The sequence below is a fragment of the Sciurus carolinensis genome, chromosome 2 (genome assembly GCF_902686445.1).
Source record: "Sciurus carolinensis chromosome 2, mSciCar1.2, whole genome shotgun sequence".
Lineage (NCBI taxonomy): Eukaryota > Metazoa > Chordata > Mammalia > Rodentia > Sciuridae > Sciurus > Sciurus carolinensis.
The window spans coordinates 21,555,674-21,577,817 of NC_062214.1; the positions used below are offsets into that span (position 1 = coordinate 21,555,674).

General features: G+C 54.9%; 1 protein-coding gene across 6 annotated transcripts in view; it reads right to left on the reverse strand.

Moving 5' to 3' along the window:
* Nucleotides 1–22,144, reverse strand: part of Dlgap4 (DLG associated protein 4) — a 175,764-nt gene that overhangs the window by 67,598 nt on the left and 86,022 nt on the right. For 4 of the 6 annotated variants that reach the window (XM_047538760.1, XM_047538756.1, XM_047538759.1 and 1 more), the window contains exons 3-5: nucleotides 7,055–8,125; nucleotides 3,786–4,027; nucleotides 1,752–1,866 (exon numbers count right to left, since the gene is read on the reverse strand). In XM_047538760.1, the coding sequence (XP_047394716.1) occupies nucleotides 1,752–1,866; nucleotides 3,786–4,027; nucleotides 7,055–8,053 (1,356 nt within the window). In that variant the 5' untranslated portion in view covers nucleotides 8,054–8,125. Of the gene's footprint in view, nucleotides 1–1,751; nucleotides 1,867–3,263; nucleotides 3,280–3,785; nucleotides 4,028–7,054; nucleotides 8,126–13,838; nucleotides 13,854–22,144 lie in introns of those variants that run through there. The other 2 variants (XM_047538758.1, XM_047538762.1) reach the window with 2 other exon arrangements.

The window sequence follows — 22,144 nt, forward strand, 5'->3', positions numbered from 1 at the left end:
TGAAGGTGCTAGGGACATCACTGGGGGACAGGGCAACATGGTTCCGCCAGCTGGAAGATACCAGTTTTATGGAGAACTGACCTGACCTTAAGTAAATAAACTAATATAATCCTAGTACTGACAGGCTCCGGCAGGGCCCAGAAACAGCATGGGGATGGGGACGATACTGTGTGATCCAGGGAGGCCTCCTGAGGAGGTGTCATTTAATCTGAGGGTCAGATGTGCAAAGATTCTGAGGGCAGTGCACTCCCTGGAGAGAGAACAGTGACCTGGCCTCCTGACCTGGGCAGGAGGAGGTGTGGCCCTGGTGTGCGAGGAGCAGAAAGGAGGCCAGCGTGGCTGGAGCGTGAGGGTCAGGGCCTGAGAGGGAGGCAGGGCCTGGGTCTTCCGGGGCCTCTCAGCTCCAAGGGATGACTGTGGCTTTCGCTTGGGGTGACATGGGAGCTCTGGGAGGCTTTGGAGCCACTCCTGGAGGTTAAGAGCACTTGGAAGAGTCAGTCCTGGAGGCCAGGACAGTCATGCAGGAGGGACTTGCTGGGGCCTGGATGAAGGTGACACAGGGTCCGATGGGCTGTGGTGTTTTACTCCTTCCCATGTCTGAGGTCAGACTCCTGGGTGTCTGGAGAGTTGGGGGAAGGGTTTGGCCAGGCCAAGAATAATGGAGTGGCGGGGAGTTGGGGTCCCCAAGCCTGCCTTTCTCTCATTCCTTCCTCCCTTTTGTTTTTGTGGTGCTAGGGCATACTAGGCAAGCGCTCTACCACTGAGCTGCATGCCTGACACCCAAGCCTTCTAAGAGGTCCCCTGGCCCTGGTTACGGACCTGTACACGGTGGGGCCGAGGCCTGTTCCTTCCCAGAGAGGAGGCCGCCTGTGCTGTTGCCCACACGTGTCTGCCCTCTCTGGGCCTCATTCCCTGTCCACTGTGTGGAGGAGTCCTCAAGCCTTGCCTGTCACCCTTTGCAGTAAAGTACTCTGCACATGGAAGGGGCTGGATCCCTGCTCAGCATTCCCTCCTCCTATATTTGACCTCACCTCTCTGAACCTCAGTTTCCTCATCTGAGCAATGGGAATATGGATAAAAGGCCACCTTTGGGGTGGCTGAGAGTGCTGTGGGTAAGTGGAAAGTGCAGCAGTGTGCTTACACAGCTAGTGGCAGAGCTGGCTGGGTCCTGGATGTCCAGCTTCCCACTGAGCAGGTGGGCACAGTGTTGAGAAGTAACTTGCCCAAGGTCACATAGCAAGATGATAATAACAATCATAAAGATAGCTACGCTTTGCTGAGCATACTAAGTTTATCATCCTATTCATTCCTCACAGCACTCTGAAATAGGGATTACAATCCTCCCACCTAAATCAAGAAACAGGCACAGGGAGCCAGGGGGACTTGACCTGGGTTCCTACAATCAGTGACAAAAATGGGACTTGAACCCAAGCCTCCAGTTTTCTGTCCTCATGGCTCTGAACCCAGTAGGAGCTGATAAGACCCAGCGCCCCTACTGGCAGCAGTGCTAGGTGTCCTCTCTTGAATTCTCAGCCCAGGACCGTGTGTATCAGACCCTGTGACGATGCTCGTGGCCACAGGACAGTCAGTGGAGCAGAGAGAGACATACGAAGGTGGCTTCAGGAACAAAGACCAAACAGAAGCACAGTGTAGACATCTGGGGACCACTGGGCAGGGCTGGGCCTGGACGACTGTCCTCCTGGGCAGGAGTTGGGGCTCTCCCAAGCCCACTGAACTTCCAGCCACCTCACCTGACTGATGCAGCTGGAGTCATTGAGGCTGTCACTGATGGGGTTGTAGTCCTCTTCCCAGCTTGGACACTTGGAAGGCAGCAACATGTCCACTGAATCCAGGCGGTCCAGACTCCTGGGCAAGGGGTGGGGGAGGACAGAGGGTCAGTCCACCCATTGTTCAGCTTGGGAAACTGAGGCCCAGAGGGTAAAAGACTGGCCAAGATCATTCAGTGACTGAGGAAAAAATGGAAGTCACTGCCAGCCTGGGAAGATGGAGAATGATGAGCAAGGTGGGAGATCCTAGCTTTGGGGGACGTTGTCTGTTATTTGTAGTGAGCAGATGTCCTTCCCCTGTCATACCTGCTGTAGCCACGAGGTGGCAGCACAAGCTTGTATTTGACTTTTAAGGGAGGAAGGCTCTGCTCAGCCCAGCCAGCTCAGTCTGGCTCAATTCCACCACTCCTCTTCTTCCCCCTGAGAACTCAGGGCAACTCCAGAGACTGGACAGAGGAGGTGTGTCAAAGCCCACAGTCTTGACCTTTGACTGGGCCTGCCTGAAGGACCTAGTTCGCTGTGATATTCTGGTGGCTTCTACTAGGTCCCAGAGCACTCATCACTTACCCCTATGGCTCCAGCTCTCAGCCTTTTTCACATCTGCCTGACCCGGGCCCTTCCCAACACTTACTCTACAAGCAGAACATCCAAGCTTCCAAATGACTATGGACACAGAGGACTTGGACTGGAATCCAGCTTCTCCACTGAGTGAACCTGGGTGAGTCACTGCCCTTGCTTACGTCAGGGGAGGACACTGCCTGCCAGCTGTGGTGAGATCTGGATTACAGTGCGCTGGGGTAGGCCCAGTGACCTGCATGGCAAAAGCTAAGCTATAGCAGACATTACTGTTACTTGTTCCCTCTTACTCAAGACCTGTGCACTGGTCCTGCCCGCCTCTTCCACCTTAATGTTTACTGGTCACTCAGAGAATTGCAGGTTCTCAGGACTAGAAAGGGTCTCAGGGGTCATTCTGCTCAGCCCCCTCACTTAAACACTGGAAAACGGAGGCTCAGAGATGGCTGCAACCGGGCTGGCCCGTGAAGTCTTGAATTCCAGTCCGGAGACCATTTCCTGCTTTCTGCCCCAGTCAACCAGATTCCTGGCTGCTCTGAGTACACTGCCCACTTCCTGACTCACCGTCTCCCAGCTTTCCTGGCTACCTCCTCCAAGAAGCCTTGGTTCAGGCTTCAGGAGTTGAAGACCAGAATAAGCTTGTTTCCTCTAATTCTCCCACATCTCAAAGCAACAGGATGGAGCTCCAGGACTGGAATTCCAGGCAGGGTGTTGGGACAGGCAGAGGCTGGCTGTCTCTGAGAGACTCTGGGTTCACTCCCCTCCCCAATTCTGGAGCCCACCACAGGAATCGGTCCTTCTCTGGGCAGCTGGTACATGTGATGGACTCACTAAGGAAGGGCAGGGGTGCCCAACTTGAAGAAAGGATCCCCTGGGGCAGATCCCCTGTGGGGTGGAACTTACCTGGGGATGTGGCTCCGGGTGGCGGAGTTTACCTGGACTGGTCATCCCAGCGAGGTTCTCATTATGGGCGGGGTTTACCAAAGGATGAGGCTCACCTGCGGTCAGGGCTTAACTGTGGGTGGGACTCATGGATGGTTCATGGTGGGGATCTTCCGGGACAACTTATCAGATGGGTGCAGGGCCAGCCTAAGCGTGTGGATCTTATGGAGCATTTCGCCTGGAGCTGAGGTGGAGGGGCAGGATTCATCTGTGGGGCTGGCTCTCCTGGAGTGGCCAGGGAGAGGGAGGCGAGGCTCCCAGGGGCGGGGCGTACCTGTGAGAGGCTCCCCTAGGGGCGTGTCGGTACCTGCTGAGAGGCCTTCCCGGGGTGAGAGCTCGCAGGCAGGAGGGGCTCACCTGAAGGGGCGGGGCTAGCATGTGGGCGGGGCTCCGCTACGAGGGTGGTCCTTTCAGGGCGCAGGACTCACGAGAGGACAGGGCTCGCCCGTGGGCGGGGCCCCGGGGGCGGGGCTGCACGGTCACCTGCGGGGGTTGCTCTGCTCTCCCAGCGACTGCTGCGTGGCCCTCAGGTAGCTCTGGCGCCGCGCTGCGGTCTTGGGTGAGGGCTTGGGACTGCCGCCAGACTCGTCGCTGTCCTCGTCACCCATGGCCTTGATGTAGCTGCCGCTGCGCATGCGCCGGCACGGGATGGGCCCCTCGGCGGTGGCATCAGCCTCGCGCGGGGATAGCAGCGCGGTGCTCCACTCTCCACCGCCGCCGGGCACCTGGGGATATCCAGGGGTTAGGTCTCAGAGGGAGTGCGGGGGACAGCCTGGTCTCCAGCTCTTCACCTGGAAAATGGGTCACGAAGGATCATTCCCCACCTAGGGGAGTTGGGTCTTCTATGCTTGCTTTACTGTCGTTGAAGCCACAGCCATCAGAACAGAGCCCTGGGCCCAGAGGGATTCCTGGGTTCGAGAACCGCTTCTGTCACAGCTTTACTGCGTGGCCTTGAACAAGGCCCTGCCCCTCTATGGATCCCAAACTGGGTTTGTCCCAGAAAAACTACCCCCAGGCCCTGGGATCTCAGTGGCAGACACTGCCTCCCATCATTTCACGTGGTCAATTCACTTGTGTCATCCCGGGGGACGGCTTATGATCCCACTACACAGATGACAACACCAGACCTGAGGGAGGGCAGTCACCAGCAGAGAGAGGACTCCAGACCCAAAAGCACAGCCTGACCCTAGAATGGGGGTCAGAGGTCCCTGGAACGTCAGCATGGGGGTGGGGATCCAGTCAACTAACATTCTTTGTCTCCCAGATGGGGAAGCTGAGGTATGGAGAACAGGAAGGTTGGCCGGGAAGCGGCAGCCATATGGCAAGCTGGAAAAAGGGCTGTTTACCATCTGAGCCTCAGGGGCTGCACCACAGGAAAGGGCCAAGATGGAGGCAAGTGAGGTCAAAGCTTGAGGGTAGCCCTGGCCTCCAGAGATTGTGGTGGAGGTAACCAGCTGAGGGACCTCCCCTGCCCTTGCAAGGTCAGGCGCTGCTAGCTGCTCTGGGCAGAGCACACAGTCTACCCTGCTGTCCCTTATACTACTATGCACGCACAGAGGGATTGATATGCACATCTCGGCGCTTCCACGCTGCAGGGCTCGGAGCTGGGGGTTTCACTCTGAGCCCAAGCACAGAGCGGACAGGCTTTGTTGTGTCCACATATCTCAACACACACTGATAGCAACCCTCCCCACCAAGCTCCTCAGCAAGTGCCCCTGGCTCACCACACACTCCTCAGTGACCCACACCAGCAGCCCTTCATCCCGTGCAACCCTTCACTGTACCCAACAACACAGAGAGCAGGCGCACTTCACACCGCACACTCCTACACTGTACTCAACGCACCTCTCAATGCGCACCTCCTCACCGTGTCCTCCTGCAGCACACAGCTGCCACCCCCAGGGCTGACGCTCACCACAGACTGCCAGACCACAAGTTCCAAGGTACACAGCAAACACACCCTCTGTCATGGCGCAAATGCGCTCTCCCCGATGGCATGCCCACACAGGCACCACAGCCTTCTTTATGCCCTTAGTGCCATGACAGGGTCCCACCTGGGACTACCCCACCCCAGAGGCTCCTCAGCCTTCTCATAATCCCCCCAGTCACCAGAACCTGCAGAATCTACCTCCCCAAACCCTAGCTAGTCCATCCCTACTACCCACAAGGAATGGGGCCTCATGCATCTGTTATGGTTTGGATTTTAACTGTCCCCCTTTGGAGGTCATGGATCATGAGGACTCTGACCTCCTTAATGGATTAATCCACGGTGGATTCATAATTTAATGGACTGTTGGGAGATGGGGTCTAGTTGGAGGAAGCGAATCACTGGGGATGCGCCCTTGAAGGGTGTACTTTGTCCCTGGCCCCTTTCTCCTCCCTCTTTTTGCTTCCTGGTTTGGCATTACCACATGCTCCTGCCATGATGCTCTGCCTCACCACAGGCCCAGAAACAAGAGTCAAATGACCACGGACTGAAACTTTGGAAACCATGAGCCAAAATATATGTTTTCTTTTTTGAGTTGGTTGCTCTCAGGTATTTTATCATAGCAATAGAAAGCTGACTAATGCATTCCTGCTCAGACCCTATTTCTAACCACCTGCTTGCTGTCACCCAAGCAGGCAGCACAAGCCCCAGGACCATCAGGGCCCTCTTGTGGAGTTATAGGGAGGCATTTTTGCCTGATCAGCCTTGACCACACTGTTTTGAGAGGGAGCCAGATCACACACCATGCTCCCTAATGTCTAAACTAAGGAAGCAGACTGAAAGTCACAAAAGCCCTAAATACATTTTAAAAGCTGCCTAGATTCCATTTTCCTTCTATGAAAAAAAAAAATCTCTCCCCCCAGTGTGTGTCTCCGGAGCATTACACAGAATGACAAGAACTCAGGACTTTGTCAAACCTTGAAGTTCATCTCAGTCAAAATGCATTTAATGTGACATCCCCAGGGCTGACCAGGTCTCTGCTTGCACACCCCCTGGATGAGGTACTCACTACCTACAGAGGCAGCCCCTTCCATCTGCAGTTTGCTTCCTGAAACTTCCATACACAGCAATGGGCATGGCTTTGCACCCTCACCCTCTGCCAGCAGCTCACAGCCGCTTGCCCTGCCCTTGAGAGCCTGGGACTGTGTACTGTCCCTGAGCCACGTGCCACTTCCCAGCTGTGTGGCCTTGGCACACTAGTGCCTCAATAGCCATTAGCATGGGAAAGAAGGAAGCCTCCCCACGGCTGAGTTGGGTCCCCTGGGCTGCCAGCCCTCCGTGCTGCCTGCCCCTCCCGCTCCACTCTTCTTGTGTTCTCTTCTCCCAGCATCCTGATTGTCAGGAGGGTGTTCATGGACTGTCCATTTGTCCATCTACCCCCTCCCACATTTCCTGAGCACTTCCTCCATGCCCGACCCTGGGACACATGGCTACATCAGATGTAGTCCTTGTCCTCAAGCAGCTGCCAGTCTGATGGAAGTGGTAGGCCGCAGGTATGAGGGGGATGGGGCGCACAGTTTCTCGATCTGTCTTCTGAAGGGCAGAGACATATTTTAGTCCCTTTTAGGGGCTGGGCTGCTGAGGGCATGATCAGTGGAGGAGTCCTCTTTTAGCAGGTACCACCAGCAGCCCATTTCATAGCACAGCAAACAGAGGCTCAGAATGAAGCAACTTCCCAAGTGAATCTGCAGTACAGACAGGCCTCAAAACTAGTGCTGCCCCTGTCCCCAGCCCTCATCCCACCCCACCCCTGGCAGACACCCACCTGCAGGTAGTGGTAGGCTAGACCCTGGTGGCACGACTTGGACTTTAGTAGGCTCTTATCCAAGGTGGCTGAGGTCTTCTGGCAGACCTCGTGGGCGTGGCTGAGGGTCAGAGTGGACCAGGAGCCCCGTTTGACATAGTTGGTGTCAGTGCCCACCCCAAGGCTGGGGCAGGTGGCGGGGGGTGCTGGCGGGGGTGGCGGGGCGGTCAGCTCGGTAGTGTTGCTCTTGGCGGCCTTGAGCATATGCCCGCTGATGGTGTTGTAGGCATGCATGAAGTAGCGTGGCTGGGTGCGCTCAGGCTGGCGGCCCAGCGTCATCAGCCCGGAGGCTGGGCCGCTGCTGCGGAAGGCACCACCCTCTCCGTCCAAGTTGTCATCAGAACTCCACCAGCCTGAGATGTTGGAGCGGCTGCGCCTTTTGGGTTCCCCAGCCTTGGCCCGCTCCTTGCTTTTGGCCCTCCGGCCCTTGCCGTCCTCCATGCCACCTTTCTTGCTGCCATTGCCACCAACCTTGCCTGCTGTGCCCTCCAGTGAGGGTGCCTTAGTAAAGAAGAGCCTCTGGACAGAGTGGACCAGGTGGCGGATGCGGCCAGGGCTTTCACCACGGGCCTTGGCCTCGCCGCGAGGGAACTGGAGGGTGCTGAAGCCATCGCGGTGGATGGGCAGCTGCTTCTCAAACTGGTCCAGGAGGTTGGCAGGCAGCCGGTTGATCTTGGTGGCCTGGGCATGGCTGGGGAACGGGCTCTCCTCTGGCACCTCGAAGTGGGAGTTGTAGTGGATGCGGGGGAAGGTGCTGCTGGGCGGCGGCAGCTGGTTGTTGAGCGGGAAGAGACCATCCCCAGGTAGGGTGTTCTGCCCGGGGAAGCGGGCCTCGCGGCTGAAGGCCTCCGCGGGCGAAAGCAGGTAGGGGTTGCGGTCGGGCCCTGCGAACAGGGGCTCATGTGGAGGGTCCAAGCTGTCAGAAAGGTGGCGGGGGCGGTTGTCACCGAGGCCTTTCATGATCCCGGCCCGTGGGGCGGGGCCGTTGCCCTAGCCGGGCACCCGGGTCACTTCTCCCGGGTGGCTGCTATCCTAGGGAAAGAAGACAGAGAGGGGTCAGCTGCTCAGCTGGATTCAGAGGGGCAGGGCACCAGGAAGGACAGACCTTGGCACTGGTGGGACCCAAGTCAGGGAGTCTGCCCTTGCTGTTATGGGGTGGAGGATAAGAACCCAAGGGGAGGCCACACCCGCTGGGTGTAAGGGAAGGTTGTGGCTGTGGCCAGTCAGCTGTTGGCAGCCCATGCTCTCCTCGCCCAGCTGGATGCACAGATCTCCATCATAACATGCAAGCCCCTTCAGATGCACAGCTCCCTGCTCCTCTGGATTCCATGGTAGCGTGTGGGGTGGGGAGGGTTCCCACCCCAGTCTTTCCCATCTTGGAGTCTGTCTCCCATCAGGAGGAGCAGTACTGAGTGCACCCCAGCCCACATCCAAAGCCCATCCACACAGGCTCCAACAGCATGATGGTCCCCTGGTAGGGCTGGTCTCCCCTGGGAAGACCCCACATTGGTCCTGGAAGTGGTTTAGGGTCATTTAGAGAATCCCAGGATCCTCAGTATCCAGGGTGTAGCCTAAATGGGGAATGTGGGATTTGGTGGGCATGTCCCCTGGTCCCTGAATACTTCTTATCTTGTGGAGAAGAGCGAAGCCCTTCAGAGGGTCAGAGAAGCCTTTAAAGAGTAGGACCTAAGCCAGGTGCGGTGGGGCACGCATATAATCCCAGCAGCTCAGGAGGCTGAGACAGGAGGATCACGAGTTGAAAACCAGCCTCAGCAACTTAGCAAGGCCCTAAGCAACTCAGTGAAGGCCTGTCTTTAAATAAAATACAAAAAAGGGTTGGGGATGTGGCTCAGTAGTTAAGTGCCCCTGGGTTCAATCCCCGGAGCCTCAAAAAAAGAGTGGGACCCAGGCAGAGGCCTGTCTTACCTGTTAGGAGCATGCTTTCCAACTCTTCACTTGGACAAGCAGAGGAATCCTTATGTCGAATGTAAACCCTCTGTCCAAATCTGCTATGTCCCTCACCAAATCTGAGATAGACCTCTGGGCTAGGTGTTGGGGGCCCCTGACACCAAGCCCATAGCCCATCATTTCCAAATTGAGATGAAGCACTTACAGAGTCAAGAACAGAGGCATGTCCTTAGGACTGGGTGAACCGAGCAAGGCCTCACAAGGCAGTGGCATCTGGGTGAAGTCACTGTGCTGTTTCTCCATTATAAAATGGGGCAGCTGGACTAGCCGGCTTTCAGGGTTTCCCCGTCAGGGGCATTCTGGAAATAGCAGTCCCAAACTTAGGTGAGCCCCTTCCCTTTCCTGGGCCTCAATCCTGTGGATACCGTGGAGCAGAGGGAGGTCAGCGAGGCTTCTAAGCTCTGGGCGGCACCCGCCTGCTCGGAGGAGCCCCACAACCTGGTCTGGCCTGGGCCTGCTGCGCTGAGGATCCACAGGAGTAGGTCTGGCTGAAGCAGAGCCAGTGAGGGTGGGGCAGCCAGGCACACCAAAGCCAAGTGTGGCTGCACCCGACATGTCCATGTCCTTGTCAAAAGGGACTCTGCAGGTGTGATGTAGCTTGAGATGGGGGTTATCTGGATCTGGGTGGACACAGCCTAATCATGGGGATCCTTTTAAGAGGGAGGCACGAGGATGGAATCAGAGGTCACAGTGATGCTGGGTCATGAACTGGGGATGCAGGTGGCCTTTGGAAGCTGGAAGAGGCCCGGAGATGATTCTCTATGGAGCCTCCAGAAGGAAGCAGCCCTGTGACCCCCTGCGGACCTCAGACCTCTAGAACCGTCAGAAGCTCCAGGCCCTCTTGTGAGAGGAGGACTGTCAGCCCAGGGAACAGAGGGCACATGCCAGAGCCAGACCAGAACCCAGGTCTCCTGACTCTGAACTCAGGCCCCATCCCTGAACTGGACGATCTGCAAAGGAAGGGGAGGGCGTTGGGGCCGAGTCCACCAGCTGAGGTACAGCCCCGAGGGGAGACGGGAAGGCATGACGCGGTGCCTCAGCAAAGTGGGCCCTGCCAGCTCCGCCGCCTCACCCCCTCTGCTCTCCACCTGCCAGTCGGTTCATTGCCTGCTGGGTTTCTTCACAGCTCCCTTCAACCTTGGAGACTCCCACGTGCTTACTTGTTTGCTAGCTCATTGTCATCACTGGACAGTGCAGTTCCAGGGGTTCAAACTGCTTCCTCCATGTCCCTGTCACAGCCGGGTCCAGGACATTTTATTTCTTTTTGCACTTTTTGGGGTGGAGGATTGAACCCAGGGTTTTAAGCATATTAGGCAAGTTTTCTACCATTAGGCTACATCCCCAGCCCTTTCTTCTTTAAAATTTATTTTCTGGCAGGGTCTTGCTAAGTTGCTGAGGCTGGCCTGAGCCTCTTGCCTCAGCCTCCTGTGTAGCTAGGACTGTAGGTGTGCACCATTGTGCCTGGCTCCTTTCCCACATTTTTGGGTTGGAAACTAGCTCATTCACTCTCTGACATCCTTATATTCCAATAAATGTGTCACAGAAAGACTAAACATTTCCCCTTGAATGCCTGTCTAGTTGTAGCTCATAGATTTTATTTATCCACAGTTTCTCCCTTTTTTAAAAACATACTGTCAATGGACCTTAATAATTTATTTATATGCAGTGCTGAGAATCGAACCCAGGGCCTCACACATGCTAGGCAAGTGCTCTGCCACTGAGCCCCAGCCCCCCCTTTTTTTAATTAAGGAGAAAATGAGTCATTTTACAGTGTGCGATCCAGTAACATTTAGTACATTCGCGGTACTGTGTAATGACGACCTCCATCTAGTTCTAAGATTTTTTCTTAACCCCACAGAAAATTCTGTACCCACTAAGCAATCATCCAAGTCCCTGTTCCCAGCCGCCAATCTGCTTTCTGTCTCCATGAATTTCCCTATTTCTCATAGGTTTTATTTTTAAATATAAACAACATAAAATTTGCGATTTTAACCATTTTAAATGTACAGTTTTGTTCATTCACAATGTCACACGAACACTATCACCGTCTATTTCTAAAACCTTTCATCATCTCAAGCAGAAACTCTGTGCCCATTCAGCAGCGATCCTTATCTTCTCCCTTCTCTTAGCCATGGGTAATTTCTTTTTTCTGTTTTCGATTGAACCCAGGGGTGCTTAGCCACTGAGCCACATCCCAGACAGGGTCTTGCTGAGTCGCCTTGGGCCTCGCTAAGTTGCTGAGGCTGGTAGTCCTCCTGCCTCAGCACCCTGAGCTGCTGGGATCAAGGCGTGTGCCACTGTGCCTGGCTCAGCCGCTGGTAGCATCTAATCTGCCTTCTCCTGCTGTGACTGCCTGTTACAGCTATTCCAAATTAGTGGACGCATACGTTTGGCGTGAGCCATCTCACTCAGCAGTGTTTTCAGAGTGTGTCTGTTGCAGCCTGTATGGGAACTCCGTCCCCTCCTGTGGCTGCGTAATGCTCCCTACAGTCACGCGATGCTTGATGATGGGGAGACAGTATGAGAAACGTGTCTTAGGCGCCATCATCATTGTGCAAACACTGCAGAGTTACTCACACAAACTAATGTGTGGCCATGACATCCCTAGGGGACATCATCTTCTGGGTCCTTGGTTGTTATGTGGTCTGTTGTTGACCGAAACGTCCCTGTGGAAGACATGACTGTATGGGCCACATTTTGTTCATCCCTTTACCTGCCCATAGACCTGTGGATTGTTTCCACCTTTCCGTCACTGTGAATAGTGCTGCTCTGAACATTGGTGTGCAAGTATCTGAGTCCTGGTCTCCAATTTTTTGGGGGGTACATGCCTTAGAGTAGAATTGCTGGTTCATATGGCAATTCTGTTTAACTTTTGGGGGGACTACTCAGCTATTTTCTACAGCAGCTGCACCATTTTACTTTCCCGCCATCGATGTAGTGAGGTTCCAATGTCTCCACCCTCACATGTACTTTCCTATTTTTTTTTTTTTTTTTTTTAAGTATAGTTAGCCTATTAGGTGTGAACTGGTATCTCAGTGTGGTTTTTTGCTTTTTGTTTTTTTTTGGTACCAGGGATTGGACTCAGGGGTACTCAACCACTGAGCCACATCCCCAGCCCTTTGTGTATTTTATTTAGAGACAGGGTCTCACTGAGTTGTTTAGCGCCTTGCTGAGTTGCTGAGGCTGGTTTTGAACTCATGATCCTCCTGTCTCAGCCTCCCAAGCTGCTGGGATTACAGGCGTGCACCACTGCACCCGGTTCAACGTAGTTTTGATTTGCATTTCCCTGGTGACTGGTGATGAAGCATCTTTTCGTGTGCTTATTGGCTATTCATATGACTTCTTTGGTGAAATGTCTATTGAAGTCCTTTTCCTGTTTTATAATTAGGTTGTTGGCCATTTTTGTTGTTGAATTTGAGGAGTTCTTTATATTTTCTGAATATTAAATTTTTATCAGATATGGGGTTTGCAAATATTTTCTCCTGTCCCTATAGGGTTTTTTTTTTTTTTCCCCCCTGCTATTTGTTTGTTCTGGTACTGGGGATTGAATCCAGGGGTGCTCCATCACCGAGCTACATCCCAAGGCCTTTTTATTGTTTATTTTGAGACAGGGTCTTACTTACCGGATTGGGCTCAAACTTGAGATCCTCCTGCCTCGGCCTCCCGAGCAGCTGGGATCACAGGCCTCTGCCACCACACCTGGCCCTATAGGTTTTGGATGGTGTTTTCCTTTTTCCAGGTCTGACTACTTACCTGCTCTTTCCTGCCTCATTAACACTGAGGGATTCTCTCCCCACAGCACCCGTAGCCTGATAGTTCCACAAAGTAACTGAGTCCCTTCACTGAGGGCTCCTGGGGTGGAGGGAGAGATGCTCTGGAGTTGAACTTGCATGGGACACCATGGTGGTTACCCAGGTCCCCCCTGCACCGAGGCTTTCTCGGCTGCCACCTGCTAAGACTGCAGACTATTCACAGCCATGTTCCTGCTACGAACTGCTCTCAGCCAAAGGAGAGATGCCTCCCCAGAGTGCCACCCCTTTCCCAGGGGCAGCCTGCATCCAGTAGCTGGTGGTCATTTGGGCACCACGATGTGGCTCTCCTATCCCACGTGCAGCAGCCCTGAAGGGTCACCTCAGCTCTGGAGCCCCATGGCTTTAGCCGAGGCTTTTGCCGTTACTGCATAGAGGCACGACGCCTCCTCTACCTGATTCTGCACCTCCTGGCTGTGCCATGTCCTGAGAGACTTCCCGGGAAACTTCTGTCCTCAGAATCTTGAGTTTTCCTGGGGACCTGACCTAAGACAGGGTGGAAATGATTCTACTTTGCTTCCTCACTGCAGGACACCTGGCAATTTAATGATTCCCTCTGAACCTCAGTTTCCTCTTCTCCGACCTGGGGATGATGGCCATACTTCTCAAGATTATGATGAGGATGAATCGCGGCACTTTGGTGCCAGTCCCCGCCTGGGACGGGCCAACGCTTCAGGTGGAGGCAGCCAGGGTTCAAATCCTGGCTCTGCTCTTTTCTTGCTGTAGCCTCAACCTCCCCCTCTGGGCAGTGGGGGTCTGTGTGAAGATGGTCACTCTCGTCCCCTCAGTTGGGGCTCCTGGCTCGCTGGGCGCCAGCTCCTCCTCACCCAACACTTGGGGTGGAAGGAGCCTCACCTTCAGAGAGGCCTTAAAATAGGCAGCCTTGACCTGCGGGGGGCACAGCTGGCTGCCTCGCGCTGCCTTTGTCGATGAGCTATACTTAGGCCCATCCGGGTGCCCATGATTACCTCTCATTAATACAAGCCTCGTTGCCCTCACGGAAACGCCGAGGGACCACGGAGTTGCCGCCTCCGGGAGGCCTCTCTGCTCTGTGGTGTCCGTGTCTGCAGCCGCTTCTCGCTGCCTGCCCCGCAACAGGGCCTCCTGCCACGCCCCGGGCCTGTGAGCACGGGAGAGCTAATTAGGGACACGGCCAGGAACAGAGCCCAGCATGGCTCTTCCTGAGCACAGCTCACCTGCTACACCATTACCCTAATTCAGAACTTTCTGTGGATCCCTCTTCCCTCCTCAAGTCCAGATTCTTTGGCGAGGCAAAGCAGACCCGCATGGACCTGGCCCCACATCATGTTTCAGACATTACACACCGCGCTTCCTTCGTCACGACTCTTTCCTTTAACCAGTTCTGATCCTTGACCATTCACAACTTATATCTTCTACGTTTGCTGCTCTTTGAGAGATTATTTCTAAGGCTGCATTAACAGAGGTAGAATCTAAATGAAGGGAGGGGAGAGTCCTGCTCAGTGTCGAGCTCTGTCAGTGAAGGAGAGAGGGACAGGTAGAGTGGGTCATGGTGGCATGGACTGAGTGAAGAAGGGCTGGAAATGAAGAGGAGTGGTTGAGCCTTCCACAGAGGACACAGACGCTGCCGTAGCCCTTTGGAGGAATAGTGTGTGGAAGGGTGAAGGTGGGCTCTGTGAGGCCTCGGGCCACAGGCCACCTGGGTGGGGGTGAAGGGAGAGAGGGCAGGCTGCATGGGCCGTGGCTTTGTCTCCACATAACCCTCCTGTCCTCCTCTCCACCTCTTGCTCCGTTTCTTGCGGCTTCCCCCCGACCTGGAGCTGGAGGGACCGGGGCTCCTCGTCCTCTGCATGCCTCTCCGCTGCTGCTCTCGTCCTGAGGTGGCTTCAGACACCACCTATCTCTGACAGCTCCGAAATTTATATCTTCTGCCCAACCTTGCTCTCAAACACCAGACTCATATCTCTAACTGCCTGGGTGACATGTCACTCTGGATGGCAGGCCCAAGATGGAGCACGTGACCCCTGCCCCACGCCTGCTGCTCCGCAGCCCACCCAGTCCAGCGCCTGACAACTGTGCTCCAGCTGGCTCGCCACACACCTGGCCCCAATACCGCACGGCCTGCGTGGACTTCGGCCCGTCCCCAGCACTCCCTGCTTCTCGCCACCCCTCAGTCCACCAGGGTTGGGCCCACCGCCTCCTGCCCAGATGCGGGCGGCAGGTCCTGTCCCGGCCAAAGGCCAGCTTCTCAGCGTTCTCCCCCTTGGGTCTCGTCTGTCCTTGAACATGGTTCATCTGTCCCCACTCTTGCCCTGGCTGCTCTGGCTGCCTGACCCGCTCTGCCCTCAGGACATGACTCTCCTTCACTACACTTGGGCCTCAGCTCCCAGCTGCCTCCAGACGGCTGACCGACCAACAGTCCCAAAGCTCCTGACCTGATAAGTGCCCTGAGTGTCCCAGGACAGCACACGGGGGCACCCTTGTCACTGCAGTCAGCACAAGGCCTGGATATAGTTGACGTTTGCTAAATGAAAGAGTGTGGGCAGCCCCGGGGCGGGGAAACGGGCCGGAGTAAGGCAGTGGCGGGCTGCGTTTCCCACTCGCGCCAGTCACCAGGACGTGCACTGAGTGGCGACTTGGGAGCTCTTCTAGGTAAGTCCACGCCTCCACCATGCGCCCCGGTGACCCCCATCTCCCAGCAGGCATGTCCTCACGCACCGGACCAGCCGGGTACTGTGGCCATGACTGAGTTTGATTGTGAGTCCAGGTCAGGACAGACATGGCACCTCCACTTTGCTGTCTTGGGGAAGTTGCCACCTGAGGAAGGTGCTGAGCGCCCTAGGGAGAGGTCTCTGTGGGAGGAACCCAGGCCTCCGCCCACAGCCAGCCCTGCCCTGCAGCCACGTGAGTGAGCCAACTTGACTGCAATGTCCTGAGGGACCCTGGGCCATGCAGTGGGCGGCTCCTGGGCTCCCTGCCCTCAGCAGCAGCGTGAGAACACGCCTATCATACCGCTGGGCTTGGGAGCCAGGTGTTACGCAGGACCAGGTCACTAATACTCCCGTGTTAGAGGAGAAAGCTCAGCCCTAGTGGTGACGTCACCAGCCAGGAGGGGTGGCCTGGGCCTGCCTCAGTCCCCATGCCATGGCCCTGTCCACCAGCCGAGCTCCAGGCTCCTTTTCCTTAGCACTGCTACCCTGACAAAGTCAAGGTCTGACTTGTTTCCAGCTTGGGTCCGTGCCCATGGCAACTGTTTGAAAAGCGTGACATCCAGTCAACTGGCTGTTTGGTTGACCAAATTGTAGGCAATGGCTGCCTGGGACATGTGACTGACACGGTCCCCACTGTGGGCCCCTCAGCTGCTTGGAGGCAGCCACTCAGAGCAGAATTCCTGGGCCCTTCCTGAGAGTGGACTCTGCACACGAGCCCAGGATGTGGAAACTGTAGCTCCTGGGGGTGAGGGCACAGTAGGGACCTTGGTCTCTGTGACCACACACCATTTAAAACTTGTCTGGCCTCAGCTGAGGTTTTGCTCAGCACTCATCTTTGAGGAAACACAGAGGCAAGTATTAGAGGCTCCTCAGAAAAAAAGCCTACAGAGTCAGATCATAAAGTCATCCTTGAAAAAGTCAATGGAATCACTTCGCCCCATTCCTCTAAATTCATGAAAGTCTCCTCATCCAGGCAAAACCCCAGCTTCCTCATGCTCACTCAGCCATACTTACCTCATTAGTTTTTTTTCTGCCATACCCCCAGCTCTTTGTGGCCACAGGGCCTTTGCCCTCTGGAAGAATGTTCCCTTCTACCTAAACATTTCCCTCTGAACTCGACATACTCAGCTGCTTCTATTGATTCAAGTCTTCATTCAAATGTCACTTCTTCAGAGGCCTCCCCTGACCTGCCTCTAAGGAGGCTCCTCCATCCCATCCTGCTGTCTCTCAATGATTTCCTTCAAAATGCTTATCAGGTCTCTAGTTATGTTGCTTCGTTCCCCATGTTCTTTTTTTTGTTGTTGTTGTTGTTCCTTATGGATTTTTTTTTTTTTTTTTTTTTTTTTTTGCAGTGCTGGGGATTGAACCCCAGGCCCTGTGCTTGTGAGGCAAGCACTCTACCAACTGAGCTATCTCCCCAGCCCAATGTTCTTGATTAATGTCTTCTATGCTCTGTGGGCTCTGACAGATGAGGAACCATGCTGGTTTCATTTTCCACTGTATCCATGGTGCTAGGCACAGAGCAGGTACCTAGTAGGTGCACAATAAAAAATTGCTAAATGAAGCCAAACATGGTGGTGCACGCCTGTAACCCCAGGGACTTGGGAGGCTAAGGTAGGAGGATCTCAAGTTTAAGATCAGTCTCAGTATCTTGGCGAGGCCTTTTCTCAAAATAAATAATACAAAGGGCTGGGAATGTAGTTCAATGGTAGAGCACGCCTGGGTTCAAACCCCAGTACTGCAAAAAAAAAAAAAAAAAAAAGCTGCTAAATGAATGAGGTCGTCAGACAGCCATGTCAGACAGCCACCGAGGGAGGGAGTGGAGAGGATCTGATCTGCCCAATGGGAGAGAATGGGGTGGTTGTCACCCCTGCTGCCTTTCTTGCTGCTCCCTGTTTGCATTGCAGATGGGCTGGGCAGGTGTTTGTTCCCCAGGACCTTCCTGAAAACACCAGCCTCCTTCCCTGCTGGACGCCCTTGACGTTCAGAGGAGCCATCCAAGAAGTCTTCCCTGACCTTGCAAATGGGGTAAGTCCTCCTCTGGGCTCACTCATGATGGGAACCTGCCACCATGATGCCACCCTGAGCACTCACAGGCAGCCCCAGGGTCCCTCTCAGCCCCCAGCGAGGGCCCTGCCCAGAGCTGGCACTCTAGACGCTGATGTGTGGAGAGGGCGGCGTGTGCTGGCGTGGCTGTGCTCTGCCTGTGGCCCTGGGGCACCCGTGGTCACTGCTGTTTCGTTCTCAGCGGTGTCACGGTTTAGATGAGGGAGTATATGCTCCCTCCAAGCGTGAAGGACCGTGGGGCACAGGACAGAGGAAGAGGGGTCTGCGGCTGAGATGGAGTGGATGAGTCGGTCTGAGCTTCTTCCTTGGATTCCTACAAGAATCAGGGTCGCCCCACATTTACCTAGGAAGAGCCTGATCTGGGGGGACAAGAGGTGACCAGGATGACGCTGGTGACCAGCTCCTTCCCGTCCGCCTCCAGGCCCCTCCAAGCCCGCTGCCTTGCTCCAGCTGCTTCTGGTGTTGGCACCAGGCGCTGCTGCCACACAAGAGGAGGCCTGGAACGTGGGCTTCCGGAGTGTGGGCTCCAGGAGCCGGGGGGGCTAGGGACCGTGCTTCCAGGAAGCTCACGGGGGTCAGAAACACCAGCCCGCCCAACTGCAGTGGACTCCGGGCCAGCACTCTTCCGAGGTCTGAAACCAACCAAGGCTGGGTGTTCTGGGCTGCAGGCGCTCTCTGGCGGCCCTCTTTCCTTTGTGTGTCCCCAGAGCCAATCCGCTAGACCTGCCGTACATTAATTACATTTAAGAGAATTAAATTTAAAAAGTTCAGTCACACCGGCCACATTTCAAGTGCTCAATGGCCTTGTCTGGCTAGTGGCCACCACAGGGACAGCGCAGATAGGCCATCTGCATAAGCACTGTCTGTTCTGGGGACAGCATGGGCCTAGAACATGAGCATTTCCTCACGGAGCTGGAGGCGGGCAGGACCGGGGTCTCTGTCCTCTGCAGTTCCACAGAAGCCTCTCTGGAGCCTCTGGGTTGTGGATGTTGCTCAGCTCCAAACCTGTCGCGTCCTGTCCAAGCTCTCATGCTCTGCTTTGCTAACTGGGTGCAGGCCGGGCTTGACCAAGGTCACACAGCAGGTGGAGGCTGTGGAGGACTCAGGTGTCCCGACTGCCCCTGAGCCCAGCCCCACCTGGGGAGTGGGCAGTCAGGCCACGCTGGGTGAGGTGCAGGGTGACAGAAAGGGGATTTTTTGCTGATGAATAAAAGTCAAAAAGCCACCCTTTTTGGATGTTCCTGAGGCCTTTCAGAAGGGCTGGTAGGGGCTGCTGGCCACAGCTGCAGAGCCGGTGCCTGTCAGCCCCACAGATAGCTCTGGGGACGGGCAGCTCTGGGCTGGGAAGGGGACGGGGCAGACACTGATCTTCCTGTTCTTGTAGGGTCTGGCTGAACTTGAGGCCCCCTTGGGCTGCCATTTTAAAGCAGAAGTTGTTGTGCTAGCGGGGCCAAGAGTCCTGTCCCACTAATTCACTGTGTGACCTCAGGCGAGTCACTGCCTCCACTTCAGGTTTCTGTTTGAAAATAAAAACAATGTTCCCAACTGTGTGAGGCCTTGTGAGAGAGCAAATGGGACTGGCTGGATGGGACAGCAGTGGCCACCAGAGGTGCTAAGGCAGGAAGAGAACCGGTTTGGACCCCATCCAAGCTGGGCATAGATCTCGCTCCACTCTGCGCAGGGGGGTGACCTCTCTGAGCTAGTTTTCTCCCCTGGGAAGTATGGATCGTTCGCTTGCCATGCAATGGGATATTATTCTGCCATAAAAAGAAATGAAGTCCTGATACATGTTACGAGAGGGATGAACCTTGAGACCATTAGGCTAAGTGAAAGGAGACAGACGGAAAAGGTCGCTTACTGTGTGATCCCATTACACAAACCGTCCAGAAGAGGCAAATCCATAGGAACGAAAAATAGATTACGCTGGGCCTGCTGGCACATACCTGTCATCCCAGCTGCTCAGGTGGCTGAGGCACGAAGATAGCAAGTTCAAGGCCAGCCTCAGCAACTTAGCAAGACCCTGTCTTGAAATGAAAAACGAAAAGGCTGGGTGGAGCTCAGCTAGGGCACTCACCTGGCATGGCTGAGGCCCCGGGTTCAGTTCTCAGCACTGCAAACAAACAAGAACCCCAAGGAGACTGGTAGTTTCCAGGGGCTGGGAGGAACCCATGGGCAGTGATGGTTCCCAGGGGCCAGGTCTCTGTGAGTGCTGATCAAAGAATTCTGGAACAGATGGGGGTGAGGGGCGCACAGCTCTGGAAGGCTCTTCATGCAACTGAATATTATAACTTGAAAATGGCACATTTTATGTGTGTCCTTGCACACTTTGAAAAGATATCTCACCAGTAGGGCACCCATGAGCCTCAGTGAGGGTGTGTGTGTGCAGAGCACCCAGTGAAGTTTCTGGCAGGTGCTCAATAAAGCGGAGCTGGGGTTGTCAGAGGAACCCGAAGCCTGGGAGTCAGGACGTCTCTGAAGCTTGTTATCCTGGGCTTCCCGCATGAACAGGGGCACTTGATATGAAGGATCTTGTTGGCTTCCCTGGCAGCCCTCTCAAGTGGGTATTAGCTTCAATTTTATAGAGAGTATCAGGGCCCAGAAAGAAATGATCTGTACAAGGTCACACCAGTGCTGGAGCTGGGGTGGAACCGGGCAGTTGGCCCCAGAGCCTGCACTGCCAACCAGTGACTGGAGCTGCCTCTCCACTTTCAGGTAACAGCATCCAATTTGCCACCACCTCACAAAGCCCCAGACTTGGGCTGCGCTCAAGGGACCCGACCTCTAATTGCGTGCTCCCCCAAACCTCCCACCACTTGGCTGGGAGAGGACCGTTAGGAGGGACCGTACAGGGAACACGGGGCCTGCCCTCTGGCCTCAGAGCGCTGACTGTGGGGCAGGTGGGTCCCAGAGGCCACCTGCTTCGGCTTGTTCTATTCCAGCCCCCGCTGAGGACCATCCTGGAAGGTCAAGCTGGCAAATGGCAGAATGAAATGATCAGAACGCAGCAACTGCCAGCATATTTAATGCAATTCCTCCAGCATTTAATGGGGCCTGCTCTGTGACTCATATGGTCCCAGCCCTTCACGAGCTTGTGGCCAAGTGCAGGAGGCAGAAATATACACAGCAGTTAGATAACACACAAAAATAAATCCCAGGAAGCACCCGAGCCAGGGGTGCAGCCCCGTGAAGGGAGAGATTAATACTAGGCCCCAGGAGGACTGCCCAGAAGAGGTGGCATTTCAGCCAGATCTCTGGGGCCAAGTTAGATTTCAACAGGTAAAGATGCAGGAAAGAGCATTTTTTAAAAGGGAAAAGCACAGACAAAATCATGGTCAAGGGTGAGAGACATGGGGAGTGCTAGGGGACAGAAAGTAGTCCTTGGGGTGGGTGTGGGCTTCGAAGGGGAGGGGCAGTTGCCTGGCTGGGGTCAGATCATGGAGGACCTTAATATATTCCTTGGGAGTACATTTAGACTGGAGGCCATCAGCCATCTGAATAGAGCAGGGCCTGGAAGGCCGCTGGCACCAGCTGTTCCACTTCTAGGAACTAACCACTCAGCAGCCTTGCCTCATGCACGGGGGAGGATCGATGTGAGGGGAATTTCTTTTTTTCTTTTATGACAGGGCCTTGCTAAGTTGCTCTAGGCTGCCCTGGAACTTATGTGCGCCACTGTACCAGGCTTGTGCAGGGTTCTTTTCTCCTTTTTGGGAAAAAGTTTTATTTCAGCTCACATCTTCAGAGGTTTGAGTCCGTGGTGGGCTGGCTCCATTGCTCGGGGCCTGAGGTGAGACAGAACATCATGGCGGAAGGGCATGGTGGGGAAAAGTTGCTCAACACGTGGCAGCCAGGAATGGTGGGGGCTTTTGTGGTCTTTTGTTTTTTCTTAAAATATTTGTAATTAGCAAATGTCTGAAAATGACCCAAACATCTGTACATTGGGGAACCAGATAAGTTATGACCTGCATACTCTGGAATGCTAGGCAGCTGTGAAAAAGAACAAGGTCGCTGGAAGCACTGAAGTGGAAAGCACTCCAAAGCACCTGTCAGGAGAACCGTGAGGAACAGGACAGGGCATGGTAATGGTCTTAGTTTGGTTCTCTATGAAGCAGACCACTCAGCTTGAACTTGAGTCTGTCTGGGCAGTGGTTTCCAGAAGCACGGTGAGGGAGCTAGGGGTGGGGGTAGGAAAGATGGTGGCTGCCCAGCTGAGCTCTGGGCAACCGGGGCTCCAGGCTTCGGGGACCCTCCAGGGCAAGGGAGCCAGGATAGCTGCTCTTTGCTTCCTTCCAGCCCACGATGGCGGAGGGCTGCTTCTGGGACTTAACTCCCCAGCACATTCACCCACCCCATTCAGGCCGAAAGAAAGCCCTTGGCTGGAAGGTTCCAGGTGTTTCCAGAAGGAAGCAGAAAGGTGAGTTGGAGGCCGCAGGGTCCAGGCACTGAGGGCATGTGCTGTCACATTACAGATGGCAAAGGATATTACTCATAGTCGTTTATGTGTGGACAGGTCCCCGAGA